We start from the raw sequence: 13581 nt of genomic DNA on the forward strand, positions 1-13581 counted from the left end.
ATGTCGTCGAATTATACGATACTTTGAACGCTAATAGTACAGTTCAGTGAACCATTAGTTATAGGATAATGGCACAAAGGACGTATCTCTGGTAATAAATACAAGAAATATAACCGCGGTATAAATTTCTGAAAGATAAAAACCGATATTATATAATCGTCGATGTAAAGTCGAGTTACGATCACGATCGTGAAACTCCGCAAGATCGCAAATAGCATCCTTCGGCTTCTCCTTCGGCTCCAGGAAGAGGTGTATCCTTGAGGAGTTTCAGATTTCATTTTCGAAATACGTTCGGTCGTGGTACGGCATAAATACACGGCGCACGGAATGGCTAATAATAGGAGGTTTTGGCTTGGCAGCCAACGACGCTGGCCTGCAACGCTTCCCTTACGGTTCCATACGCTCGTATCTTCCGTTAATTTCGAACAGAAAACGATGGAAACTGCCGTCGGGGGAAATTAACGAACGAACGAGTGACCGGTGTGCTCGCGTTGTTGTCGCGGGTCCCACGTTGTGTCGCGAATCACGCGACAGCCCGCGAGAGAAGGAAAGCGGGATTCTCTCGTTGTTCGACGAATCCAGAGCAATCTAAGAATAGACGCGGCCGCTGCTTCGAGATAGAATCCTCCTGTTCCTTTGCTTGCATACTTTCGTAATCGTTGGATCGCGGATGTTTACGCGAGAGGAACGCATCCAACCTGCATGAGGTCGCGCTCACCCCTGCAACCACCAAGATAACAGTAACAACGCTGTTATTCCTTTCCATTTCTCTCCAGCGCTTATTAGAAATATATTCACGGGTGTCTGGAAACTCTGTATTTTAGGATCAAGTTTAGTTAGAGGGTGTACTTAAATACCTAAATAGTTTTTTGGAAAAGTTAGTTAGGATTAGTCGAAAAAGTATATACATGACAATCGATAAAATATCGTAAATGATCTCTGATGTCATAATTACGATGTTTCGTTAATCGTTAATAATGCCGAACGAAAAATTGCGTAATTCGCGCAACGCGGCCAGATCGACGATCTAAAGTGGAAACGATCTACGCGGTGTCTAATTTTGTCGTCGAATTAAGTTTCGCTTTCTACGAGACCGTTCTTCGGGCAAGAGAGCAAAGAAAATTGTTCGTCCAGAAATATCCGGTGACCTTCTTCCGAGCGCCGCGAGGAAGCTCGGGACCGAGCGGTCAACGTTGATTTTGCGCGAAACGCCCAGAAAATCTTGTTTCCCGATTGATTTCCTAAAACGAGGTTATTTTATCGTTGCAGGTGTCCACGGTGCGAGTGTCCGAGGATCCGGGCGCGCCATAATGGCGGAGGTGGCGACGAAAAAGTCGATCAGCGTAGTAAGTAGCAAGAAAAGCGAGGTGTGCAGTGTTCAATCTAACAATGGTTTGATCGAGTTGGATAACCTAACCGCGAGTAACAAACAACTAATCTCGCTGTGCGATACCAACGACGACGAGGACGATCTAATCCTGACTAATAACACGCGTAACGAGTTGGACAGCGACGACAAGAGTCTTCAGGAGCTGATCGAGAGCGAGTTGGCTCTGAGAATCTGTTCGAACAACGAGCCCGAAGCGGGCCTGGACGACGTGGACGCGGAACAAGAAACGAACAACGAACCGGAAACGGTGAAGAGGATCGTCTTGGACAGACAACCGGATATCGTCGACGTAAATTCAGAGTTCATCGCCGCGGAAACCGAGCATTCTGCTCTCATCGAGAAATCTTATAATTATCAAAACGGTCACATGTCACCGGACACAAAAATCGGTTACGAGGAGAACGTGAAGCCGGAACCGATTCAGGTTGGCTTGAGAGACGAGCAACAAGAGGAGAAAGAACAGGAGCAGGTATTCGACGAACAGCCAGAAGTTGGCAGCGCGATAGTCGTTCAAGAAACAACGACGCTCGAGATCGATACATCGGCACGTGACACGTTGGACGATGACAAACCGTATCAGCAAAACGAGGACAACGAAGATCCTTGTCCCAATTATCCTGTTTCCCGGTCGACGGAGACTGCGGATAGGCCAGCCGATGTGTCCAGCATGATCCAGGAGTCGTTCGAGCCGAGCTACGAGACGGATAAGGAGCGAGTAATCACGACGCCTGTTATGTACGTTGACAAGTACCAGGAGGAAAAAGAGGTTCAGGACACTGTGCTGGAGACCGTCGACGAAAACGTTGACCAAACGGAAGCTGCAACGATGGCGGAGTGTGATCCCTCGAAAATCGAGCAGCTGGACACCTGGACGGAACAGACAGAAGGTCAACAAACCGGCCAATTTTCCGATAACTTTGATCAAACCCTGTGCCAAGAGGCCGTCGAAGAATTCGTCAAAGAGTCTTCGCCGCGAGAAAACAGCAAACTGGGGGACTCTTTCGAGCCGGAATATAACGATTCCAAAGATCTCTCTCCGGAGGAGGACGCGAAAATGCCCGGGGTAGAGGATCGAAATCCCAAGGAGGAGACTTTGACTCGTTCGGAACCGGAAGAGGAGGTTGCAGGCTCTCCCGCGCAGTCCAGGAGCTTCGACGATGGCATGAGTCGATCCGAGAGTTCCACCGATGCCATCAGCACTCAAGAGTTCATAGACACCGAACGTCGAGTGTTGAGCGAGGAAAATGCCGATCAGCAGATCCAGGAAGAGGTGCAGCCTTCGATGGAGAAGATCGATGCTCCTGCGGACAATTTGTCGGAGTTTGACGAGGAAGCGCATGGGAAAGAGGAAACGAACGATAACGCGGACGAACAGAACGTGATCGTGGAATCGTCCAGCGAACTGTCTGTCTCGGAGCCTACGTTCATCGAGAAGACCGAAGTGGTAATATCGGAGAGTAACGTGACGATTTTTTCGGAAACGAGGTGCCTCGAAAACGAGACGGAACCGCAGCTCGAGGAACAGATTCAAAGTGAACAACTCGATTCTTCTCTGCGTGCACCGCTTGCCACACCCGATGACGAGATCAGCGACGTTTCTAACGCGTGTGACGTAAGTTTTGTTGTTGCTTTCTTTAATCTACCGATACGAGAAACAGAGGCAAGTTTCAGGTCGAGCAAGGTAGGCCGTTTTCGAGCAATTGCATTTAACACCGAAACGGTTTTCGGACTTTGTTTGGATGCTTGCGTTTGCTGATTGCTGTTGTTCCGACGGGAATGTTCGGTGTTGTTAACGTTCTACCGTGTGTATTGTTCCGCAATTTGTATCGATCGTGTAACGTTTCGTTTCGTCCATTGTTTGGAGCAAAATATATATTATGGAACAGAAGATTTTAAAACAGCATGCGACGAGGTTGTTCGCGTTCCTCCGCAGTGTATCGAGTAATTTTTGCAAACGAGTCATTCCGGCCCCGCTTTTCCTGCCTTGTTACACCGCAACAGTAATTACGGCGCTGCTCCCACGCGTATTTCGTGCCGGTAACAATTAATCTCATTAATTCTCTGCAACGTCGAAATCACAGATAAGCTCGCGTTCTTTGGCCGTACAGCAACGACGATTCCTTTTTGTACGCAACGTCTGTTCAATTGTATGAAATACGGAGCGATACTTTCCAAGAGGCGCGAATGACGTTACGCGAACCGTGGCGGTTTTAATTAAAGAATAGAAGTGTAATTGGCTCGTTGACACCGCGCAACCACGCGTAACCACTTTCCTTCTACGTTATTTCTCTTCATTGACACTCGTAAGAGTACGACACGCGAGCATGCACGCGTTACTGCACGATGGAAACAACGAACGAATGTAGTTCATGGCTACGAACGGAATTACGTGGAGTCGGTAACGCCGGTCGAAACACAACGCGCCTGGTAATTAACGAGTCGTTCGATTAAGCGCGTCGTGTCGATCGGTATCGACGTGTCGGAACTAGGCAAACTTTCGTAGAAATAAATTTGGATGTTCTAGCATTCGAGTTCCGCGTCGCATAATAGATTTGTTTAAAATTTTGCAATTTTGATATCGTCATCGGCAAATGACGATAAAATATCAAAAGTCGTGATTTTCTTTTAATTCCCGTTTCGTGGCAGGAAGCGCGATAAAAATACGATATCAGAGTTTTTACTTTCGAAGAAAGATAACGACCAAGCGAGTTGACAACTTGTTTCCGATGCAAACACTCGTTACAGCCTGTCCAAATATGGCGAGGTTGCTGTTTAACGTCCTCGACTGACCAATTGATTTCCAACATAACTCGCAGCGGTTACCGTCATTAATACATACTTTGACCGTCGCGTCATTCGTGTCTGAATACATTTACGATCGTTTCCCAAAGACTCCCAAGGAGTTTAACCGTTTTCGGTGCTTAAGAATCGATTGCGTAATCGCGAGGTATAGACATAATGTATAATAAGTTACGTTAACGAGAAATATTTCCGCGATGCACAATATCGTCGGTTCAAGTAAGCGAAACAAGTTCAGCGTAGCTCGACGACACGAATAGAAACGAGCACGATAATTCACAGGGCCCCACGTGAGCGGATCGCCACGTACCGGAAGCAATCCGCTCGTTTATCAAGGCGTCGCTACGAAACCGAGTTATCAGACAAGTCGGTTCAACGACCACCGCCCATGTCGTCCACGCATCTAGTAACCTATTCTTCTGGGAACTAGCTTAACCGAGATCGATCGAATCTTCAATAGGTATTTCCCGTAAATCGCTGTTCGACTGACTCGACAGAAGGTTCCTCGGACAGTTTGTGCTTTCCTTCGTGTTCAACTACACGATGGTGCATCTTCGAAGATTAATATTCAAAAACCCCCTACTCGGTCATGGCGAGTTCAATGGACTCCTTCCAATTATTTCTACATAGACACGCGTTCGTACAATTCACCTAGCTATCGATCAAACTTCGTATCGTACAAAAAAAGCAGAAATTCGACATTCTCGTTAATTACATATTGAATGTGTCCGATTATACGTGTATGATTCCACTTGATCATTGAACGTGTCAATAAAATTTACACGACACACCGATCGCTATCACGCATCGAACGAGCGAACCGTGTCCAGTTTTCCACTTGGAAGTACCAAAGTGTCACACAGCTTTTCCACCAATTCACGTTTTCACCGATAAAAAGTGTAGACGCTCCAGTTCTCTCATACATGTCACTAACAGGAGAAGGCGGTTCGAGAAACAAACGTACATAACGCGTTTGAAGCACGCTTTAACCGAAGATATCGAGGTCGAACGTTTCACGGTGAATCGTCGACCAATCCTACGGTTCCGTCTGCTGGATCAGCCGGCTTACGTATCGTTCTGCTACCTGAACACCGTCTAGTTCCTCTTCGTGTTTCACCTGGCCACGCGTAAGCGACCAACCGTCGCTTCGTGTCCGCTGGAAACGACCAATCGCGGAAATCCACCGTATCCCCACGATTTCCTCTCGCTGTACACGCTTTGGAGAGCACCGAGTTTCCTGAACCCCTTAACTCTTCTTCTTCGACGTTCAGACATCTCTGGACTCCTCGATCCAACGGTTATCCATACAACTTCTTCGTCCTTCGTGGTGGCTCTTCGAGGATGATTTTTGCTCAGGTAGGATTTTTATTCTTCGCGTTTCGTACTTCGCGCTTTACTTTCGATCGAAACGTGCTTCAATCGGATATCGTGGAATAGGTATTAACGCAATCTAACGCGTTAGGTAAACCGTAGCGATAGAATGTGAGGGATTACAAGAAATTATTTCTAGAAAATATTTAGAATTTCATTTCCAATGTATTATAATTGAATGCACAAGGTACGGTTACCGCCTACGCGTTGAATATTTATACGAACTTTACGCACTGTTTATGCTCGAAATCTTTAGCAGATTTACTGTTATAAGGGTAATTCAGTTCCTAGTGTAACCGTTCTTCAAAATATCCTGCAGTTTTCGATCATCTTCTACTCCAGCTAGTCGCGAAACGCGATCCCTTTCTCCTTCTATCTTTCCTTTACTCGCCTTCCCTCTCGTCTACTCTTCGAAGTTCTTCAGTCAGCTTTCGTCGACCTCTTTGCGAAGGCAGACGCGCGTCGTCCTCCCGAGTGAATAACCGGTGCTCGTACAGGATTTTCGTGGATTCGAAACGTTAATCCGTGTCTGTGCTGAATAGATCAATCGTGTAAAGAATTTCGGGGAACGTTCAAGTGAACGCGAAGCTCGAGAAAGTGTGCTGCGAAGCGAATTGTCAGAATCTTTCGTTTAAACATTTTAGTATCCTGTGTCGGAGGTGTGATCGATCTATCCAGCTCGTTTTTTAAATGTTAAAAAAGTAAAAAGAAGAAACGCGCGTGTCAATGAATCGAACGGAAGAAGGTGCGTGCAATATTAGATACATAAGTTGCCCGAAACTTGTGAAAGTGAATCGAGGAAGCATCGTATGTGAATTAGAAAGTCTAGAAGCAACGTTACGAAAGTTCCTGGCTGATCTCGTTCACCGTGACCATCCTATTTATCACGGGGAATCGCCACGCGACGATTCTCGTCGATCGAAACGAGGAATCCGCGCGAAACCGCAAGGGATGTTAATTAAGAAACACGTCTGCGTGACTCGTCGGTCGGCTTTCGCGAAGAATGCAGTCGTAATCGCGATTCGGATCGAGTTCTTCGAGAGTTTACGCGACGCTAGTAACGAGCTATCGCGTTGATCATTAATAATAAGATCGTGATTAAGTTATCCCAACTATTCGTGAACGCATCACGCGAGTGTTTGCAATTAATTCCAGGATCTGCAAGATTTTCGTTTCGTGCATAGAATTATTCGATCATTAGATTATTAAAATCATGCTCGTTCCTTCTTTCAGAGTAGTTATCAAAATTACAGAAATTATCATTTTCGAGAGTAGCAATCTTCAATTACAGTACATCGAACAATAGGATGATTTAGAAAGGAAATTGCAAGTTGCAAATATCGCGCTAGTCATCGTTTGTTTACCAATGCTTGATGCAATTTGCTGTTGGAACGATGCCCTCGTTGCTTATGAATATTTAACAAACGTCTCAAGTACAATAGGTCGAAAACTTTATCAGGTTTATTCGATGAAAAGCGTGAATGTTTTTCTAAAAAAGATTCCTGACTACAAATTGCCATGTATCTGAAATGTTTGGTAGCTTGACGGTGAACGCGGATTCGCACGTTGAATCGGCACGATCGGTGGACGCCACGATTCATATCTATCCGGTCATTAATACCTTGTTAACTCGTGGAAAAGGAATGCACGACACTCGCTCTCTTCCTCAACGAGTTGCTCATTGATCGCGATACAACGCATTCCTCTCTCTATTGTATGCGCGGAGGAAAGTTACTGTAACATCTAGCAAGAAAATGTTGGAATTACGATATTGTTACGCGTAATATCTTCGTCATCTTGTCGTGAGCGAGCATATTAATATTCAAAACTTCAGGTTATCTTTGGATCGAAAAAAGTTTTTCATCTATTATGAAATTAAGCCAGTTTCGTTTTGAAGATTATAAGTGACCAAAGATTGGGTCCTACCGACATATAATGTGTACTTAATTCGAAATTAAAAATGAAGTTAAAAAATAAATAAACAAACGACAAAACATAAATTAGTACACACATTTATTCTTAATCTTGATGAAAATCAGTTCTGATTTCAAGGAATGTACTTTAACGAAATGAGTACCTTGTAATAAGAAACTTGTCGAGCGGTCATTTGACCGGTTTGGTAGTTTTGGTGTTAAGCTATGCCACACGCGTGATCAGCTGATGGCAGATCATAGAACGAAATTACGTTCACGATGCGATCGATCTACTTTCGAAAGGAAGAAGAAACATTTCTCGATAGAAACTCGTGTCGCAATTACACGGTGTCACATTCCCAATATGTAAAATAGTAGGCCGCTCGTCAGACTCGACTTAGCAAACGATTGCGAAAAGGAATCGTCTCGTTCACGAACCTCGTGCAAGTATAAAACGTTTGAAAGTGTCATTTTTTTGAACGATTACCGTTATCGACGTTTTTGTTTCCGATCTTTCATAATCGTCCGAGCTAAAGTTCCTTCCTCCGGATGTTTAATGACAGTCCAAGGAACTCCAGAGATCTATTATTAGGAAAATTGTTATAGCAATATCCTTTCATTATACGGCAACATCCTTGCGCATCAGAATTTCTTCGAAATTGAAAATTACAATGATCGAAGACTCGGCGAATCAAATACGAGAAACTCTTTAATTTGCATTCTGTTAATCGAGTAGAGGACCATTATGGTTTCAATATCTAAGAGCGTATCTAGAGATGCTTCTAATTCCCGCAAATAATCTGAGCACGTGTATTTTTTCCGCAGAGCGAAAGCCGCGAGGAGACGTTAACAACGAGCACAACGGTGACCTCTCCAGGCACAAAGGTCGGAACGAAGACGAAGAAAAAGAAGATCGAGGGGGTAGCCGGAAACGATGCCTCGCCTAACCTCACTCCTCGCACAAAGAAGACCAAGAAGAGCAAGAAGAGCGAGCTCGAGAAGGAGAACATCTCCGTGGTAAGTGGACGTCGCGAGCGTGTTCGTTGATTTTCCGACAGGCTTTCGCGTAGCACGCGAGGGAAACTTCTTTCTCGCTGGCGGAAAACGGCTTCGCGCGTCGCGAGTCCAACCGGATGTTGGAAAAGACGATCGTATCACGATCGAGGCGACAGAAGACGCGACGTTGGTACAAGTACTCGTGTTGTGCATGGATCGTTAACGTCGTGTTAATTAGGGGCGTTGGAACATTTACGTCGATGGATGATGATCGTCTTAGCGAGAAAACCGGAAGACAATGTTTAATCCTTATTTGCATGCGGTCGATTCGGAGTAAATCGTTTCCAGACAATTTTCACTTTAATCGCCGTCGATAGAAAGGAGCATTTCTATGGACTTTTCCGTTTTCTCTACAACCTTTTGTTCTACCATTTAAAGAAAATTAATGGACGAGATCGTAGCGGAGAAAGAGAGGGGTCTTTGCCCATTAAATACGTGGGAATATTTATTTTTTATCTTCTTAACAACAGAGTTTCCGAGCAATTCGATTCTGGATATTCAATGAGAAGTAAAAAGATACGTCTTCTGATCAGCCAGAGATCATCGGTGTAACTAGAAACTTTGTTCGTGGCGAGTACCTAATGGAAAAATGGACAAACATTAACCGGAATCGATTGCGAACGAAAAGCTTTCTAAAATATGTGTGTTTATCTCTAACAAATGGACGTGTTTATCTGTTGCATCGAAGAATTTTTGTACATTTCATAGTTCTACTCCTTACTAAAAACGAAACATCCTATCGTGAGATTAAATTAAATGATCTTATCGTAAAGTTAACTTGGATAGCCTGCATGTACGCGTGTTTGTTTTTGTGTTTGTTAGAATTGTAACATGCAAGAACCGAGCATGCACCCTGGTTCCCGACAGATACATCCGGAAGCGCTTGATTTCTCGGACGAAGATGATTTGTCGAACGTGAACGTCAAGTCTCTGGTAAGTTCGGGGACTCGAAGCACAATCATTTACGAGGCAAGTCATTTACGTCTTCGGTCGTTTCAGAATTAGCGTAGCGAAATTATAATCGAGAATCGCGAGTCTTGTTCGCAACTATCGGTCGCGATTTTTGGATGTAGCGAGATCGGCAAAGCTTCGAGGAAGCGATCTTGTAACGAGCTCCGTTTCTTTAGCAACATTCACAAATTTTGTATATATTGTACGAGTAAACCTTGTGTACAAGTCCGTTCGAAAAGTTTCAAGTTCCTTAGTTCTAAACATCACTTACAATTAGCTTTAAAAATGACCCCTCCAAATGGGACTAGCCCTATAATCGAAGATCCTAGTAGAGAAGTCCTAGGTCGCATGTGATTAGCTTTTGTACCCTGTGCATTTTGTGCATGCAGACACAGACTTACGTGTCGGAGACGAGTCGCAACGAACAGGATCGATGTTCCAAGGAAAAGATCGCGACCGGTGTATCGATCAAACAGTTGGTAAGTGAAACGATCCTGATTCAGCCGAACGAATAATTTAAGCTTCTATGTGGACTTTAACGAATTACGTGATAATTTAACTTGGCGATAACGCTTCTTTATTATCGTGCGCGGCTGCGATTTTTCTTGTTAACGGATGTCGAACACACATTTTGTCAGTTGTATTTTGTCCACTAACAGTGCCGTAGCTTTGGCGACATCTCGAACATGAGCGACGGCGATCAAACGGCGTACAGGAAAACGAATCACGCGATGGAGAACGAGGAGGTTTGTATGTCATTGTCACCCGATTCGATAGCGTTCGTCGTTTTTCGATCTTGAGCCGAGAATCGCGGATGTTTGAGTTCACCAGGTGTTTATCTGGCACCAAGTCGTTTCGATAGATTAATTACTTGCTCTGGAATGTTACTCGGTATTCGACGCGATCCTGTTACGATCACAGCATGGCTGAGAAATGCCAGTCCTATTAACAGTCGTTATTGCATGAACTACTTCGCGAACATCCCCTATTATTTGCTTCGAGATGCGTAGCGATACGATTAACCAGACGGCGAACAAACGATTTATCCTGATTATCGTAACGGCATACTAATCGCGTTACAAGTACGAGCTTTGCGAAGACGATATCTCAGAAATTCGATGAATCGGTAATCTTTGGTCGGAACGATATACGCGATTTTTAATATGTAGGTTATTTTGTGAACTTGAACGTACTTTGAATTTGACGATTCAGGAATTTCGCTACTTGCCAATAGAGGGGAAAGCGAACGATCTAAATGCGTAAAGAATAAGTTCGCAAAGCTCGTCACTGCGCGAAACTATCCTCTTCTAATCTGACTTGCCATTGACGCTCCGGACGGTCGTAGAAAGCAAGGTCGCTGGGTGATCTACGATTATGCGAGAAGGGTTACTCGAAGTTCACCAAAGACGCACTGGTCTTCGTCGGGGTGTCGGTCAAGGCCCTTGTAAGTACCTTTCGTGAACTTGTCGGGCAACATCGGAGACAGATTACAGGATAAAATATTTCGATCCAGCATAGTCGCGTTACGAAAGTCAAGACGGAATGCGGAGAATGAAAAGAACGAACGACTCGGAGGATGATTGTTCGCGCGTACACGCGAGTGATCCGCTCGAGTACGGGCCGTGTTCTCCGCGTACTCGCTGGTCGTCACGCTCGCGAATGCTGTCTCTCCATTTAAGGGAGGGCCGGCTTTGATAATAACCTACTACTCATTTGCCCCACTTTACGGCGATGGTGGCCGAGAATCGAGGTCTTGCTTGCCAGTTTTTCACGATGTATCCGCCGTTCGTTTATATCGGTTATCCGGTTACGGATTTCGAGTCGAGTGACATAATTCCCGGCACCGTCGCCGAGATACACCCGAGTGAAATCGTCCTCGACACCACCACTACCACCAATCTTCGTATTCCAAGTTCGCTCGAACGCGTCGTTGGACAATCGGAATTTCGATTTGCGCGTCGATTCGACACCCGAACAGTGTCAGAGAAAGCATACAAAAGGGAGAACGTGCCAAGAAGAAAGGCGATTGCTAGCGAAGCTCGAAAAAAAAGACCCGAGTCTGTCTTCGATGTTGACCCCTCTCTCGTTCTTTGTCCTCTTTTTCTTCGCTCCGACGATGCAGCGGTTGCCGAGATTCGTATCAATTGGTGGGTGCCAACGTTTCACGGTGTCCTTGCCAATTCGGTCGTATTCGCGAGTTCTTGTTTGCTTATCAATTAACTCGGCGAACGGCTCTTTCTTTGGCTCAAAAACGGTTCGAGTCACGTCGACGTAGTTTACTCTTGGTCAAGGCTTCTTTTTTAACGCGTTCATTGGTTGATACGAGGATGCGTTCGAAAGTACGCTTCCAAGATTCTAGGTCGAATATAAGCGTCCGTCGTATTTCGAACATTAATTAACTGTCGCAGACAAAATTTACTTTTTATAGATATCGAGGACGTTCGGGATTCATTCTTTTATTTGCTGCTTTTACTAGACGATTTTAATAGAGCTAGTCGTTTTAGTTAGGTACGAGTATACGTTGACTGTCGCGGTAGAATTGCGTCTAGTATCGATTTCCGCGTTATCGGTAAAACTGTTAAATCATTTGGAACATTCTATTTTCTTCGAATCGATCAAATTAATCCGTCGAGTTCGGTGAGTCAGTTGAATCAGCCGTGCACGCGACGGTATCGATTGTAACTAATATTAAAAACTAATCTTCTAATCAAAAGCCTGCTATTAACATTTAGAACCTCCTTCCTCTTTTTATAACTCTTTTTAAGAGCATTAAATATAACCTAATATCGCCTATGTGCTAGCGAAATTGTATATCGTCTCCGTACTTTTTCGATTCAATTTGTAAAATGATCGACCAATAACCAAAGTAAAAGCAATCGCAGTGTGGCAACCGCTGTATCCGAGAAACACGAGAATGAAGGTAGCGCTTCGAATATTTACAACACTAACCCACAGCCCGTGCTGTTTCTTTCTTTTTGTTGTTCGATGCCCAATACCCGGCCGTGCATGAAACCTTAACCGACAAAAAAATATTATGAAACCAACCTCGGGACAGAGGGCTTCCTACTGTAGTTTGGCAAACTTAACGAGCGAGGGTAAGGACACGGATCGACCGAGGCTCGAGGTAAGCCCCTGAAGAGATAACCGTGATAACGTCGGTTCGTCTCTTCGTCGCTTTTGCCGTTCGAGCAGCAGCTTTCTCAGCATCCGCTTTTTTCTTTATCAAAATGCTTGTTTTTTTGTTCGTTTGGCATATGGGTATTTAATCGTAAAACAATATTCCCATGATCTGGTAAATTTAGTTAAAACGGAAGTTCTGTCTGACCAATCCTCTCTGTATTCGAAAGAAAATGAAACTTTTAGCATAGGCGGGAATACCGTTTCAGAGTATTCGATAAATTCATTCAAAAATTAATCCTTGAACGGTGAAATTGGATCTTTTGCGACACAATTTCAAATATAATTTTACATTCGATTTTGCATTGATTGTTACTTACCGATATTCAAGCATTGCCTACGCAATCTCGACCGTGGCAATATAACGAGAATAAGAATATCTTTCCTTTAGTAACTCGAGTAAGTTTAGATCACGATTGCCCCGTTCACCGCTGTTCAACGATTAATATTTGTAGCCATAACAGATAAAAAATATTCGTCTCTCTAGCCAGATTTGTCATAAAATGAAAATTAATAAGGCGCGCAGTAAAGCATAAAGACTCTGATATAGCGAAGTCGCGTTTGAAGATGAAAAACAAGCAGAACTCTAGTTTACAAGTTTTATGAACGATTGGACAGCTTCCAGACCGTATTTTCTTTCTCTTAATCTGTTTCTTGGCCACCTTTGAACAGCGCACCCGATACTCTCACGCACGAAATATCCTCGTTACTAGTAAACGTATGTTCACCGTGGGCACCCTTTCAAGTCTGTATAATTAGCAGAAAGAGAAGAAGAAGTACAAGTAGTAGCACGTATATCCTTTGAAAGATGCGCGAGACACGCTTTTTTAAATGCTCACGCTGAACAAGCTTGAGAGGCTAGAAACACCATGATCCATCCATCGAGGTTTCTTCCTCGACAACGAAACTGTTGGTGTATTTCGA

At 44.3% G+C, this 13581-nt stretch overlaps 1 protein-coding gene across 16 annotated transcripts in view; it reads left to right on the top strand.

The window, feature by feature from the left end:
* Positions 1 to 13581, top strand: part of LOC100877689 (uncharacterized) — a 49501-nt gene that overhangs the window by 21402 nt on the left and 14518 nt on the right. For 5 of the 16 annotated variants that reach the window (XM_012280840.2, XM_012280841.2, XM_012280846.2 and 2 more), the window contains exons 2-8: positions 1270 to 3002; positions 8299 to 8490; positions 9352 to 9462; positions 9870 to 9959; positions 10140 to 10226; positions 10826 to 10924; positions 12536 to 12604. In XM_012280840.2, coding sequence (XP_012136230.2) covers positions 1311 to 3002; positions 8299 to 8490; positions 9352 to 9462; positions 9870 to 9959; positions 10140 to 10226; positions 10826 to 10924; positions 12536 to 12604 — 2340 coding nt within the window. In that variant the 5' untranslated portion in view covers positions 1270 to 1310. The remainder of the gene's footprint in view (positions 1 to 1269; positions 3003 to 8298; positions 8491 to 9351; positions 9463 to 9869; positions 9960 to 10139; positions 10227 to 10825; positions 10925 to 12535; positions 12605 to 13581) is intronic. The other 11 variants (XM_012280847.2, XM_012280848.2, XM_012280849.2 and 8 more) reach the window with 9 other exon arrangements.

Source organism: Megachile rotundata, chromosome 13 (genome assembly GCF_050947335.1).
Source record: "Megachile rotundata isolate GNS110a chromosome 13, iyMegRotu1, whole genome shotgun sequence".
NCBI classification, from domain to species: Eukaryota; Metazoa; Arthropoda; class Insecta; order Hymenoptera; family Megachilidae; genus Megachile; species Megachile rotundata.